This window comes from Lates calcarifer, linkage group LG7_1, assembly GCF_001640805.2.
Source record: "Lates calcarifer isolate ASB-BC8 linkage group LG7_1, TLL_Latcal_v3, whole genome shotgun sequence".
In the NCBI taxonomy this organism is placed as follows: domain Eukaryota; kingdom Metazoa; phylum Chordata; class Actinopteri; family Centropomidae; genus Lates; species Lates calcarifer.
The window spans coordinates 97998-111225 of record NC_066839.1 but is presented as its reverse complement, the minus strand read 5'-3'; the positions used below and the strand labels follow the sequence as shown (position 1 = coordinate 111225).

The window sequence follows — 13228 nt, the reverse complement described above, 5'->3', positions numbered from 1 at the left end:
CCTTACCTCCTCATCTCCTCACCTCCTCTCCTCTCCTCTCTTCCTCTCCTCTCCTCTCCTCCAGACTCTATGTTGTTTTTGTCAGGCTTCTCGTTAATCATTCAATAATCCCTCAGCTGTGTCTGACAGGTCACTGAATATTTAATGAGAAGGCGGGGCCTGTTTACACACTGGGCTTGAACCAATCACTGTGTCCGGATCAGAGCAGAGAGACAGCACAGCCATTCGGGAGCAGATCAGGAATCAGGTCAGTAACATGTTTCTGAGGTTTTCAGCCAAGTCTTCAGGTCACACCTGAGACAGGTGACTTTCATCACACCGACCAATCACATCACCCACAGCTGAACAACACATACCAGTGACATCAGAGATGATGAAGATGATGAACAGCTGTAGTTGAATCTGATTCACAGTAAAACAGAAGTTTCCAGAGGAAAGTTTCACTTCTTCATATCTGTCATCAAATTTTCCCTAATGTCTCCAGGACCTTTGACCTTTGAACTTTGACCTGTGACCTCAGGTTCTGCTCAGCTCAGACAGAAAATCAACGTCACTGATGTTTGAACGTTTGTTTTTTCTTCCAGGAAACTTGGACTCAGCTCCAACACGACTTCCTGTTACACACTGACAGCAGTGTTAAAACCACACACGCACACACATACTCGCACACTCAGTTCCTCTTCAGCTCGTTTAAAGTTTAACATGTTCTCTGAGTTTAATCACCTGATCAATAATAATCAATAATCAGTTCATTGATCTGAACATGTTTAATCTGTGGAACAACAAACATCTCAGATTAAACTCCAACCTGAACCACAGACTTTTCTTTTGAATGAAATGAGTTTCAGATGTTCTGTCACCTCTGGTTGAACCACCTGATGTTACCATGGAAACCACAGGTTCGTTGATTTGGCAGCAACATGATAGCGAAGTGACAGGAAGCAGCTCAGCAGAGAAATCCATGCAGACAGGAAGTCCTCTCCACCACGACAGGAAACAGAGAGACACCTGAACTTTACTGCTGTTTCTGATGACAACGACCTGATTATACTGACACTGGAATCTACTGCTCTTTACTGTGAACTCTACTGTCCCTGTTTCCCTCTGAGCTTAACCTGCAGCATCGGTTACCACGGTGATCTGGACGTGTCCCAGAGCAGCTGTGGATGAACGACACCGAGAATCTTTTTAATAAAAACAGTGGAAACAGTTTTCATCAACAACAAAACAACAGAGAAAAAGATTTACAGGTTTTTACAGTCCTGGTCCTGGTCTCCAGGTTTTTACAGTCCTGGTCCTAGTCTCCAGGTTTTTACAGTCCTGGTCCTGGTCCTAGTCTCCAGGTATTTACAGGTCCTACTCTCCAGGTTTTTACGGTCCTAGTCCTGGTCTCCAGGTTTTTACAGGTCCTAGTCTCCGGGTTTTTACGGTCCTGGTCCTGGTATCCAGTTTTTTACAGGTCCTGGTCCTAGTCTCCCGGTTTATGTGGTCCTGGTTCTGGTCTCCAGGTTTTTACAGGTCCTGGTCCTGGTCTCCATTTTTACAGGTCCTAGTCTCCAGGTTTTTACAGGAACCTGGTCCTGGTCTCAAGGTATTTACAGGTCCTAGTCTCCAGGTTTTTACAGGTCCTGGTCCTGGTCTCCAGGTTTTTACGGTCCTGGTCCTGGTCTCCAGGCTTTTACGGTCCTGGTCCTGGTCTCCAGGTTTTTACAGGTCCTGGTCCTGGTCTCCAGGTATTTACAGGTCCTAGTCTCCAGGTTTTTATAGTCCTGGTATCCAGGTTTTTACAGGTCCTGGTCTCTAGTGGATGGAGCCTGTAGATCTTAGTGACTCCATGTTTCTTCTAGCGCCACCTTCAGGACAAACTGTTCATCTTTAAATCTGCAACCGTTCCGACTGTAAGACCAAAATCAGAGTCCAACAGAGTCCCAAAGAGTCCATTAAAGTCCATCAGAGTCTGTGGGACTGGAGACTCTGGCAGGGTCTGTCAGGTCCCTGGTGGTTTCTCTCCTCAGTGCCTCTCAGAGTTGGCTGCTGCATTCAGCTCTGAGTTCTTGGTGGGCTGAATCTTGTTCTGGCTGCTGTCGGACTGGGTCCTCAGCTGCGCTCGGCTGCAGCTCAGCGCGAGGCCTCGGCTCAGCTCTTTGCGGATGTTGTTGCTGGACAGGACGTAGAGGATGGGGTTGACAGCGCTGTTGACAGTGGACAGGCCGAGGGAGATGGTGTAGGGTGTGTACATGTTCTTCTCAAACAGACAGGCGCCGTCCTGGGGGAAGTGGAACATGAAGGCCCTGACCAGCAGGATCAGGTGGTACGGGGCGAAGCAGACCAGGAACAGGACCACCACAGCCACCGCCAGCCTGCGGACACGGTCCTTCTGCTCCCGCGGCAGCCCCGTGCTACGCTGCACGTTGGCCCGGATGCCGCGGTTTGTTGCTGCCAGCAGCAGCAGCGGGATCAGGAAGCCGACCACGAAGCGGGCGTAGTTGAAGCTCGTCACCGTGAGGCTGCTCTGACTGGGCTCGAAGCAGCGCTGGTCGCCCTCGGCGCCCTCCCTCATGGTAAAGACAGGGATGTGACCGAGGGCGACCACCAGGACGATGGCGAGGGCGATGAGGACAGCATGGCGCTGCCGCCGCAGACCCCGGGATTCCACGCTGTAGACCACGGCCACGTAGCGGTCGCAGGAGATGCAGCAGAGCAGGAAGATGCTGATGTACATGTTGTTGAAGAAGATGTAGCCTGTTAGCTTACAGATGGCCGAGCTCCACGGCCACAGGTGACCGCGGCTGACGTAGTGCGCCCACAGAGGCAGCGTGAACAGGTAGGTGAGGTCGCACACAGACAGGCTCCACAGGTAAATGCCCAGCACGTTCTTCCTGCGCACCTGCAGCCAGGTGAGGTAGACGGTCAGCAGGTTAGCCGGCACCCCAACAACCAGCACTGTGCTGTACAGCAGCACCAGCGGCAGGCGGCCGTCGTCATACGGTGGCATGCACGCCACTGAACTCCCGTTGGTCATCAGAGTCACCGGTGTCGAAGACGACAGCTCATGCATGATGTCAGCAACCAATCAGGTTCAAGGTCAGAGTGTCTGCAGGGAGACAGAGACGACCAATCAGGTTTGAGTCTGCAGGGGGACAGAAACAAGGGTCACAGGCCTAACCCTAACCCTGACAATAGACTGTTCGACTGGTCTCTGCCGAGACGTTAACGAAGAGACAGATGTCCTGTGTCTTCATCAGCATCTTCTCGTGTCAGAGGTTTTGTAAATGTTCTCGTCTCTCTTTTCTCTACATTTACTTCCTGTTTCTAATTTACTGACTCTACGTTTCTCACATTCTAAAGGAAAAATTGTTTTAACGATGTGAAGTTCCAGCTGCTGATGAAGGTCTGGAACTGCCGCTAAGTGGACCATCAGGTGAGTTTAACAAATATTAAAATATGTGACCAGATTTTTATTGATTATCAGACGACCAATCAATGGATGAGGTTGTTAAACTTCCTGTGAAAGAATCAGAATCAGATGTGATGAGTTCAGAGAGTGAGTGTTGATTTTTATCAGAGAAAAACTGAAGCTGCTGAAAACTCATTTCACAGCATCGTCACTGCTTCCTGTCTGACAGGAAAACCCCGCCACAATAACGGCTCTTTTGTCAGTGGGTTCTCACAGTTACACATAATGAACTGACTGGAAACCATGTCTCTCCAGGTTTAGTCAGAGTTTCTTCTGTGGTTTCAAACAAACTGAATGATTCATTATTAAACTGAGAGTCAGAGTTCTGGAGATACAAGGTTTTCAATAAACTACAGTAGAAACTCAAAGCTGTTTATTTGACCTTTAATAAACCACGTATCTGTTTTCAGGAGCAGATGAGTCAGAATCAGATCAATCATCAATCATTGATCACATCAACACATCAACAGTTTAATAATAAGTAATTTAAATGCTAATCAATACTTTAACTTGAAACAGAGTATTTATACTCTATGGTATCAGTACTTTTCCTTCTGGATTTTCAAACCGTTTAAGAGTTAATGCTTTTTCCAAATAAAAGTATCACTTGTCAATCAAATGGTGAGAGACAGCACCGTCCAATCACATCCTCTGGCTGTCAGAGGTGGGCAGGCAGAGCTTTAATTATTGATTATTGACCTCGCTGACTGTGACGGCTTTAAAGAGAAAATCAAAGAATGAACAGATGAAGTTTAATTTTATTGATCACTGATCAGTTCACACATGAAGTCAACCAATCAATGATTCCCTGAATTTGCTGCTCAGATGATCGACTGTAGTACCACAGTATGTATTAGTACTATAGGATGTATTAGTACTACAGTATGTGAAGTAGTTTTACATCAGTTTATCAGAACAGTGTTGACATGAAAGAATATTATTCATTGATTTGGTTTTTATTTTTGAATTAATTTAAATTTTATTAACATAAAAACGTTAAAGAGCTAAAGACTGAACCTGTAATATTTACCCTCTAATACAGTAGTACTACAGTAATACTACAGTAATATTAAACTACTACCACAGTAATGTAACGGTCGGGTCTGATTTAAAGGTAAAAACTCACCCCGGTCTCGCACATCATCAGCCTGTGTCCTCGCGCTGTCTGGTTGTCCGCCGCGAGCTGCTCTGCGGATTCGTCACGTGACAACACAAAAACATGTCTGAGAGCATCATTTATTCATCCTCCATCTTTAATTCATCACGTCATCATCATTTATTCAGCGGCTTCCCGCGGTAAAACAGAAGCAGTTTACAGACGAAGGAACGTCCGCCATCTTGTGTCGATCAGCCGTTACTGCAGAGAGACGCCTCTTACACCCCCCCGCCCCCCCAAAACACACACACACACACACACACACACACACACTCCCCTTCATTAAAAACTTCAGTAAAATCAGATCAGTTCACATTTTTAAATATTTTTATTCATCACATTTAAACAAACGTCCTCTTGGAATGTTGAAGTGATGACTCATCGATGAGTCATTGAGAGTTATCATTGATGAGTCAGGAGAAACATAAGCTCCACCCACCCCGTGTTCTGTGGGGGAAGGAGTCAAACCAGGCCTCTTCTTTTCGACCAATGAGACTGAAGCAGATGCGAGTTGATTGGACGTTCCTGTTGTCACAGTGACAGACGACCTTCACGCTTCTCCACACAGGAAACTGTCACTGTTGTTTCAAAATAAAAGTCTTTCAGCGAAGCTTTTTTTTTTTTTTTTAGGATCGTTTCAGTTCTTCCACCGGATTTGCTGAAAGAGAACAAGAAACAGTCAGGTCACATGACGATGATGATGGTGACAACGATGATGAAGATGACCCCCACGCCCCCCCACCGGGTTGTCGAGCAGCTCGTTGATCTTTCTCTCCTCCACTGATCCTCGCTCCACCTTCCCTCGGTACCCTAGCAACTGCTGCCGGTCCTTCAGGTCCCGGTACGTCTGATTGGAGACACACAGTCATCATGACATCACAGGGTTAACATAAGCTCCACCCTCTAAACCAATCAGCCAATCAGAGAGCAGATAAAGGTAAACATGTCTCACATTGATGATGATGTCGTGACATTTATGTTTCTGAGCCAGACTGATCCTGAGCTCGGCGTCGTCCACCAGCCCCACATACTCCTGCAGCACCTGTCAATCACACCACACACCTGTTAGTCCATGCCCTATTAGCTGCCACCTCCCAATCCGGCTCGCCCACCTCACCTGCGTGGGGGCGGAGTTTTTCTGCAGGATGTCGACGACTCGATGGAAGCCGAGGGGTGACTTCTTCCTGGTGAAGCCAAGCCAGTTCCTGCTGGTGAACAGAGCGTCAACATCCACCCACGCCTTCAGCTTCGCCCTCGCTGCCAACGCCGTCACAAAGAACTGCTTCTCTGAAATCTGAGGTCACAGGTCAGAGGTCAGAGGTCAACTGCCCAGGTCAGAGACTGAGGCTGTGATCAATGTACTGACAGGAGATCTCACCCTGAAGGTCTGACGAACATTCAAAGGACTGCTGTAGGTTCCCTGTAAACACAACAGCAACAACAACAACAGCAACAACATCAGCCAATCAGTGGGTGAATACCAGAGGTCAGAGGTCAGATTGAGCTGATAAGAAATTAGCAGTTACTCAGATAACTACTTGTTTCAACCAGGGTCTGCAGAAGATCATCTCTGAACCTTGAAGCAGGTATAGCAGCAGAGAACACACCTGTCAGTCCTGTCAGTCCTGTCAGCTGAGACCAGTTCACATAGACTCACCAACACTGGACGACAGAAGACTGGAAAATGTCACCTGGTCTGATGATTTCTGCTGTGACTCAGATGGTCACATGTCACAGAGCTCAGATCATCTCAAACTGCTTCTTCAACATGATGATGAGTTCGCTGTAAAGTCGACAACCTGCAGCAACTTGAATCTTGGTGTGTATATAATGTATATATACATATATACATAATGTATACACAGAGTGTGTGCACACAGTGTGTATTTGTAGTGGTACTGACCTCGGACTCGGTGTAGTGGTAGAAGCAGCAGTAGTACAGGGTTGTGATCAGCGGCATGTTGAGGATCGAAGCTCTTCTGGGAAACTTCTGGAAAATTTCCACCTTCCCTCCACGCTCAGCCTGACGGTCTGTCGCCTAGCAACAAACCGGTGGAGAAACTGGAGTTAAACTGGGTTTGAACTGAGGTAACCACCAGTTTAAACTGATTTAACTGGTTTAAACCGGTTTCTGACCTCGATGATGATCTGTCTCTCCAGCAGGGTGTAGTGGTCCTGAACATGAGCCGAGTCCTCTGGAGAAAATGGAAGACTGAAGACAAACAGTAAACAACAACAGTAAGCAACAACAGCCATAAATCACTGATGATGATGATGATGATGTTATCTCCTGTGCTTTGCAGGTGTCACTCACCTGAGGCAGCTCTTCAGGAAGTCCCGTCTCTTGTTTTCATCTGCGATGCTCAGGTGTTCTTTATACTGCAGCAGCTGTCGCCATAGAAACAGAAAGGAAATGACATCAGAGTCCCTTCAGTGATGACATGCTGCAGGTGTATTAGCAGTGTGAGCTACGTACCGCAATGTCCTCCGTCCTGCCCAGAGCTCTGAGGACCAACAGAGGAAAACAGTCAACACAAGAATTAGACCAGGGCCAGGCGTGAACAGGTGTGAACAGGTGTGAACAGGTGTGAACAGGTGTGACAGGTGATCACCTGAGCAGCTCCAGCAGCAGCCTCTGGTCTCTAGTTTCAGTCAGGTAGTGGATGAAGTGTCTCAGAGCCGTCTGTCTGGACTCCAGCTCCCGAAACAAAACCTCTGAACATACGAACAGAGTCAGACCTCCACAGACAGAACCAGGATCAGGACTGACCAGGATCAGGACCAGCAGATCTGAGAGCAGCAGACTCACCTTTACTGAGCGTCCTCTTCAAATAAATCAACACCTGTAAAACAAGCAGCCATTTAAATCAAGTTGATGATAAAGTTTACAGATTTGAATTGCTGTGAATGTGATTGTAAATAAAGTTACAGCAGTGATGACGTTTCCATCGTGAGCGCTGATGGAGAAATCCAGGAGCAACAGTTTGTCCTGCAGAGACCGGAACTTCTCCAGAGACACAGCCTGAGGTACAGACGCAGTACAAATACACAGTAATGCTACACAATAATACTACAGAGTACAAATACACAGTAATAATACACAGTACTGCACAGTAATACTACAGTGTACTGACCCTCTGCAGGTGTTCTTACCTTTCCTTGCTGCATCCTGTGAACCGTCTCCTCAGGCGACCAATCACTGACATAGTCCTGACGTCACATGATGATGACATCATCAATTTTACAGCAGAAACAGAAAACATACAGTCAGACTGTAATCAGATTACCAGTAGTTACCTTGTATTCAGATTTGGGTTTTCGGAGCTCAGGAGCGTAGAGTCTGACAGACGAGTCACTGAGAGCTGAAAAACAAACACAGAATCAGTCAGTCATTCATTCATTCCTTCACTCTCATTCATTTATTAATTCATTCATTCATTCATTCATTCACTCAGACTCACAGTCGGAGAACTGGAAGCTTCCTGTTTTAGTTTTTCCTGCAGAAACAGATGAAGTGTGTGAACACATGAACTCACTGATTATCAGTGACATCATTAATGTTTTGGTCATGTGACTTGATCACCTGTCTCACCTTTGAACAGGGAACTCAGGGAGTAACCTGAGTGACTCCTGCTGACGGTTGGAGTGTCGGCGTTGATCTTGGGGAAGGCGGGCTCTCTGTCCGTCCTCTGATTGGATGCCGCTGTCTCTCTGACCGACCAGGAGATACCTGGGGACACAGGAGAGTGATGATTGCCTGCAGCCAATCACAGCCCAGCATTCTGTCCAGGTGTTCACCATGACAACTTACTCCCGACAGGTTCTCCGCTCCAGCTGACCTTCTCTACGTCGTCTTCATCATCATCTTCCTCCACCAGTCGACGGATGCTGTTCACCGCCTGTTTCGACTCCTTCAACTGAAAACATCAACACCTGAACGTCACACAGGTGTTACTGATGCACCTGCTCATATTCAAAACTCAAAACAGACACCCCACCCCCACCTGATCTCTGAGGATCACCTGACATGTGTGCAGGACCAGATCTTACCCTGCTGAACTCATCGTCTTCATCATCAAAGGTGAACGCTTTAAACTTGGAGCTGTTCCAGTAGTCTTCCTCATCAGGTTTACTCTTCATCATCTGCACACACACAAACTTTATTTAAACTGACAGCTCAGACAAACAGCAGTTGGTTCATGTTAGCTTCTACTGCTAACACAGATTATTAAAACTAATGTCACGTTAATAACAATCTGTCTGACGTCCAGGTATGTGTGTTTCATTATATATTTTCTGTATTCTCGACAGCAGCAGGAGGCTAGTTAGCATGCTAGCGGCTAACAGAAACGTGCGGATTTCACGGTTTGTTTCAGTCTGACAAACGGCGGGAATAGTGACGTCAGCACGCGGATATTTAACATTTAAACTGAAGTGACGCCGATCAAAAACCTCCGCGTGTTAAACTGATAATCAATCAGAATTGATCAGCTGTGTTTACCTTCAGCTGCAGTGGCTCCTCCTCCTCCTCTTCTTCTTTTGACAGAAGTTTCACGACTTCCGGCTGCGCGATGGCTGCTGGGAGTTGTAGTGAAATGACGCTGTGGACTGAAAACAGCTGATCTGACGTGAGTTCTGTTTTGAGGTACTTGTACTCGGAGGATGAGAGCAGCTCCATGTTATTGTACTTTACTTGTACTGCAGTATTTTCCTCTGACACCCGGTAAAAGTACTTCTACCTCCACCTGCTGAACTTCAATCAACCCTAACCCTAATAAATCAATAGATCAATAAAATATGAATTAATGATTAAACATTTAATATATTGATCAGAGAATGGACTGAATTCCTGGACCTATGACTAATCGTCAGACCTGATCAGATCTGATCAGACTTTATTGATATCAGGAAAAGCAGAGGAGTTATCATCAAACTGCTCCATGTGTGGAGTTTTATTTTGAAAGTCATCAGAGGAAGTAGTTCCTGTCTGGTGGTTTATGTTTCAGATGCTGTCGAACAGCTGATCAGACTCAACTTCAGTCTGTCAGGACACTGCAGTACTACAGGATCCACTCTGTGTACTGTTTACTCTGAGGTGTAGATTATTACAGCCTGTCAGTCACTATTGATCAGTGATCAGTGATTATTTATCAGTTATGGCCAAATGGGGTGAAGGAGATCCTCGATGGATTGTTGAGGAGCGAGCTGACGCCACCAACGTCAACAACTGGCACTGGTCTGTGGTTTATCTCTGTTGTACTGTTATCAGTATAGCAGTAGTATTAGTATTAGTAGTATTAGTATGAGGATTAGCTGTATTGTTCTGACCTGTGGTGAATCCAGAGACTTTTAGACTCTGTTAAACCTGGTCCCAGATCAGTCCCGTAGAAACGAGACTGTGTTGCTGTTTCCACTTCTCTGTGATTTAAACGCTTTATTTGGAAATTCACAGCCTCAGATCTTCTTTATAAAATGTTGCTTTCACAGGAAAATGTTTGTCACAGGACGAGCAGGTGTCTGACACACCTGAAACACCTGAATCAAACAGAGCTGTCTGTCTGATTCTTCCTGATTCATCAGAGACAGAAGAAGAGTCGAGAATAATCCGAAGAGTGTGTGTGTGGGGGTGGGGTGGGGTGCTGGACGACTATTTTAGGACTGCAGTGTGTGTGTTACATGACCCCTCAACACACACACACACACACACACACACACACACACACACAGAGCTGGTTCAGCACATGTACATATATTTTTAAAGGCCTGTTAAATGACAGGTGGTGATGTCAGAGAGGGGGCGGGGTTAGAGCTGTCCTGTAAAAGCCAGGTGGTCTGTGCAGCAGTGGTGGTGATAATGACGGAGTAGAGGTCATGTGACAGAGGAGGTCATGTGATGTAGCATGAAGAGCGAGGGATCGATCGGTTACTCTGATTAGAAAATAATCAGCAGGTTAAATGCTCAGTGAATAACTGACCTGAGACCAGGTGTTGGTTGGTTTGTTACTCTCTGCTGCTTGATGCACCTGTGGACGCTCAGGTGAATGCTGAGATGTAACGTGTAAAGGACTCTGTCAGTCTGAAACTTTCACACAGGTGTCTTCATGTAACTTCAGTAAAACTCCAGCAGGAATACTCGGTTACTCTGCAGTGTACTGGAGTACATGTACTCTGTTACTTTTCCCCGTTGGACGTGTCGTCTGTGTCATGTCAGGACGGAACGCGACGTGTCGGCCTGGTCGTCGGAGCGTCTCCGTCAGCTGCTGCTGGGGCTGCGGGTGGAGGGACCGGAGGGGGCGTGTCAGCTGACAGACGTCATCAAACTGGATGGAGAAGCTTCGATCAACAACCGCAAAGGAAAACTCATCTTCTTCTACGAGTGGCAGCTGAGAGCCAGCTGGCTGGGTCAGTGATGTCACCAATGATGTCACATTGTGGTGTTACTCTTCTTCTGTGGTGTTGACTGTTCCCTGTCTGCAGGTATGTCTGGCGGCGGATTGAAGTACCGAGGCACCATCGAGGTGTCAAACCTGTCGGACGAAAACGACCTGGGCGACCTTGACGTGAGTCAACGTTGTCTTCATGTATTGATTGATCGATTTTACGTATTGACGATTGTATTGATAACCGTGCTCCCATGCAGATCTCGGTGTCTCTGTGTAAAGACCAGCCTGACACGCCACTCCTCGACCTCATGAGGAGGACTGGGGTTCCCGAGGTCCGGAGGATTCTGGGCGAGTACATTCACCAGCTCAAATCAGGTCTGTTACCTACGACACATCAGGACTAACCAATCACAGATGAGTATGACAATGATGTAGTAACCCCTGAACTCTGACCTCACAGAGTTCAGTCAGGGGATGATCCTTCCTACCGCCAATGGACCAAAACCGCCTGCACCTGAGCCCAGCAAGAAGAACCAGATCAAGACCAGTAAAACCCAGGTGGAGTTCAGTTCAGCTAAAACCATCCATCAGGTGGACTCTGTCAACTCCTGTTAATGCTGACTGAACGTGACCTTTGACCTCCCACAGATCAGCTCCACTCCCAGGTGTTCCTCCAGCCCCGCCCCCTGTCCAACAGGTGTTCGTATCCCAACCTGCAGCTTCAACCTGACGGAAACCTTCCAGACATCAGCCGATGAGCTCTACCGGACCTTCGTCAACCAGGAGGTACAAAACCAGGACTAACTAAAACCACATCAAACCAGGACTGACAGGACCAGGACGAACTAAAACCACATTAGGCCAGGACAGACCAGGACTAACTAAAACCATATCAAACCAGGACTGACCAGGATGAACTAAAACCACATCAAACAAGGACTGACCAGGATTAAAACCATAACTAAAACTAGGATAAACCAGGACAAGCAAGACCAAACCAGGCTAAATCTAAGCCACGATGGACCAGATAATAGTCCTGTAGTCCTGTAGAAGTACAGTTAGAGGTACTTTGGGTACTTTGTTCAGGAGATTATGCACTTGGCTGTGGTAGTAGTTTTGCAGTTCTGTGGTAGTGCTGTACTGTAGTAGTGTAGCACAGTGGTAGTAGTGTAGTCCTGCAGTACTACTGTAGTACTTCATGTACTCGTGTGTGCAGTTCGTACAGGTGTTCACACGCTCGGCGGCAGTGGTGGACGGTTGCCGTGGAGGCAGGTTCCAGATGTTGGATGGGAGTGTCAGCGGAGAGTTCATACAGCTGGTGAGGTCACGGCTGCTGAGCCAATCAGAAAGCGGTAAGTTTGTGTCACATCACCAAGGTAACCAGACCGTGGCTTCGCCCCCACCAGGTACCAGACCAGAGGATTGAGATGAGGTGGCGGTTCAGGACGTGGCCCAGCGGTACGTCTTCCTGTTAGGATGTAGTGATGCATTCGAGCACAGGGTTTGTTTTCAGAGCTACTCTTGCTGCTACGTTCAGGGACACTCTGACATCTGAGGTTCATTTTGTTTCCCTGACAGAGCACTACGCCACCGTCAGTCTGGAGCTGGAGGACCGAGGAGACGAGACCGAGCTCAGGATGGAGTGTCGAGGAGTCCCTGTGGGGGAGGAGGACTCCACCAGAGAGGGCTGGACCCGGTTTTACTTCCAGGCCATAAAACAAACGTTTGGGTACTGAGAGTCTCTGAGATACTGGACCCTGGGTCTGGTCTGACAGGCAGTCTGAGCGTCTATGAGATACTGGACCCTGAGTCCAGTCTGACAGGCAGTCCTGAGAGGACGGTGACTGGTCGACAGAGATGAACTGAGATAAACGTCACTAAAGGAACGTTTCGTTAAAGCTTCAGGGACAAGGAGTTCCTCAGGGTGGCGTACTGGAGCCTCTGATCCTCACACTGAACCTCAGTCCGACATTTAACAAACACTGTTGTTCTCTGTCAGATCTGTTTCACAGGTAGGTCCAGGTGTTGTTAGTCTAGCTTAGCACAAAGATTGTAAACAGGGTAAACTGTTCTTTTAAAATCTGATGTTTTCTGACTCACTGTGAATAAACAACTGGTGAACAGACAAACGTCTTGTTTTGTTTCCTCTGACTCTATTTAAACTGACGATCAGACCTGAATTCGACACTTGTCCGGGGTCGAGTTGCCATGAAACCCGACACCCCCCCACCC

At 47.3% G+C, this 13228-nt stretch overlaps 3 protein-coding genes across 5 annotated transcripts; 1 reads left to right on the top strand and 2 right to left on the bottom strand.

Annotated features, from left to right (window-relative positions):
* Positions 1-752: 752 nt before the first annotated feature.
* LOC108890018 (probable G-protein coupled receptor 132) lies at positions 753-4812 on the bottom strand. 2 transcript variants are annotated; one of them, XM_018686758.2, is made up of 2 exons: positions 4584-4812; positions 753-3130 (listed from the first exon to the last, which is right to left on the bottom strand). In XM_018686758.2, the coding sequence occupies exon 2, from the start codon at positions 3056-3058 to the stop codon at positions 2012-2014; it is 1047 nt and encodes a 348-aa protein (XP_018542274.1). In that variant the 5' UTR covers positions 3059-3130; positions 4584-4812; the 3' UTR covers positions 753-2011. The 2 variants fall into 2 exon arrangements, with proteins under 2 accessions (XP_018542274.1, XP_018542273.1); XM_018686757.2 differs by having other exon boundaries at positions 753-3094.
* Positions 4813-4922: 110 nt separating this feature from the next.
* Positions 4923-9234, bottom strand: vipas39 (VPS33B interacting protein, apical-basolateral polarity regulator, spe-39 homolog). Its single transcript, XM_018686829.2, has 19 exons — positions 9115-9234; positions 8664-8756; positions 8425-8530; positions 8206-8343; positions 8075-8110; positions 7911-7975; positions 7767-7823; positions 7543-7635; positions 7423-7456; positions 7226-7328; positions 7090-7117; positions 6928-7001; positions 6750-6825; positions 6517-6651; positions 5992-6033; positions 5731-5907; positions 5566-5655; positions 5356-5460; positions 4923-5271 (listed from the first exon to the last, which is right to left on the bottom strand). Exons 2-19 carry the CDS (start codon positions 8754-8756, stop codon positions 5251-5253), a joined length of 1473 nt encoding a protein of 490 aa, XP_018542345.1. The 5' UTR covers positions 9115-9234; the 3' UTR covers positions 4923-5250.
* Positions 9235-9572: 338 nt separating this feature from the next.
* Positions 9573-13125, top strand: LOC108890060 (activator of 90 kDa heat shock protein ATPase homolog 1). Of its 2 annotated transcripts, XM_018686835.2 has the most exons (9): positions 9581-9849; positions 10825-11015; positions 11091-11173; positions 11254-11371; positions 11457-11554; positions 11645-11782; positions 12213-12314; positions 12403-12454; positions 12575-13125. In XM_018686835.2, exons 1-9 carry the CDS (start codon positions 9770-9772, stop codon positions 12730-12732), a joined length of 1020 nt encoding a protein of 339 aa, XP_018542351.1. In that variant the 5' UTR covers positions 9581-9769; the 3' UTR covers positions 12733-13125. The 2 variants fall into 2 exon arrangements, with proteins under 2 accessions (XP_018542352.1, XP_018542351.1); XM_018686836.2 differs by lacking the exon at positions 12403-12454 and having other exon boundaries at positions 9573-9849; positions 12213-12348.
* The last annotated feature ends 103 nt before the right edge of the window (positions 13126-13228 follow it).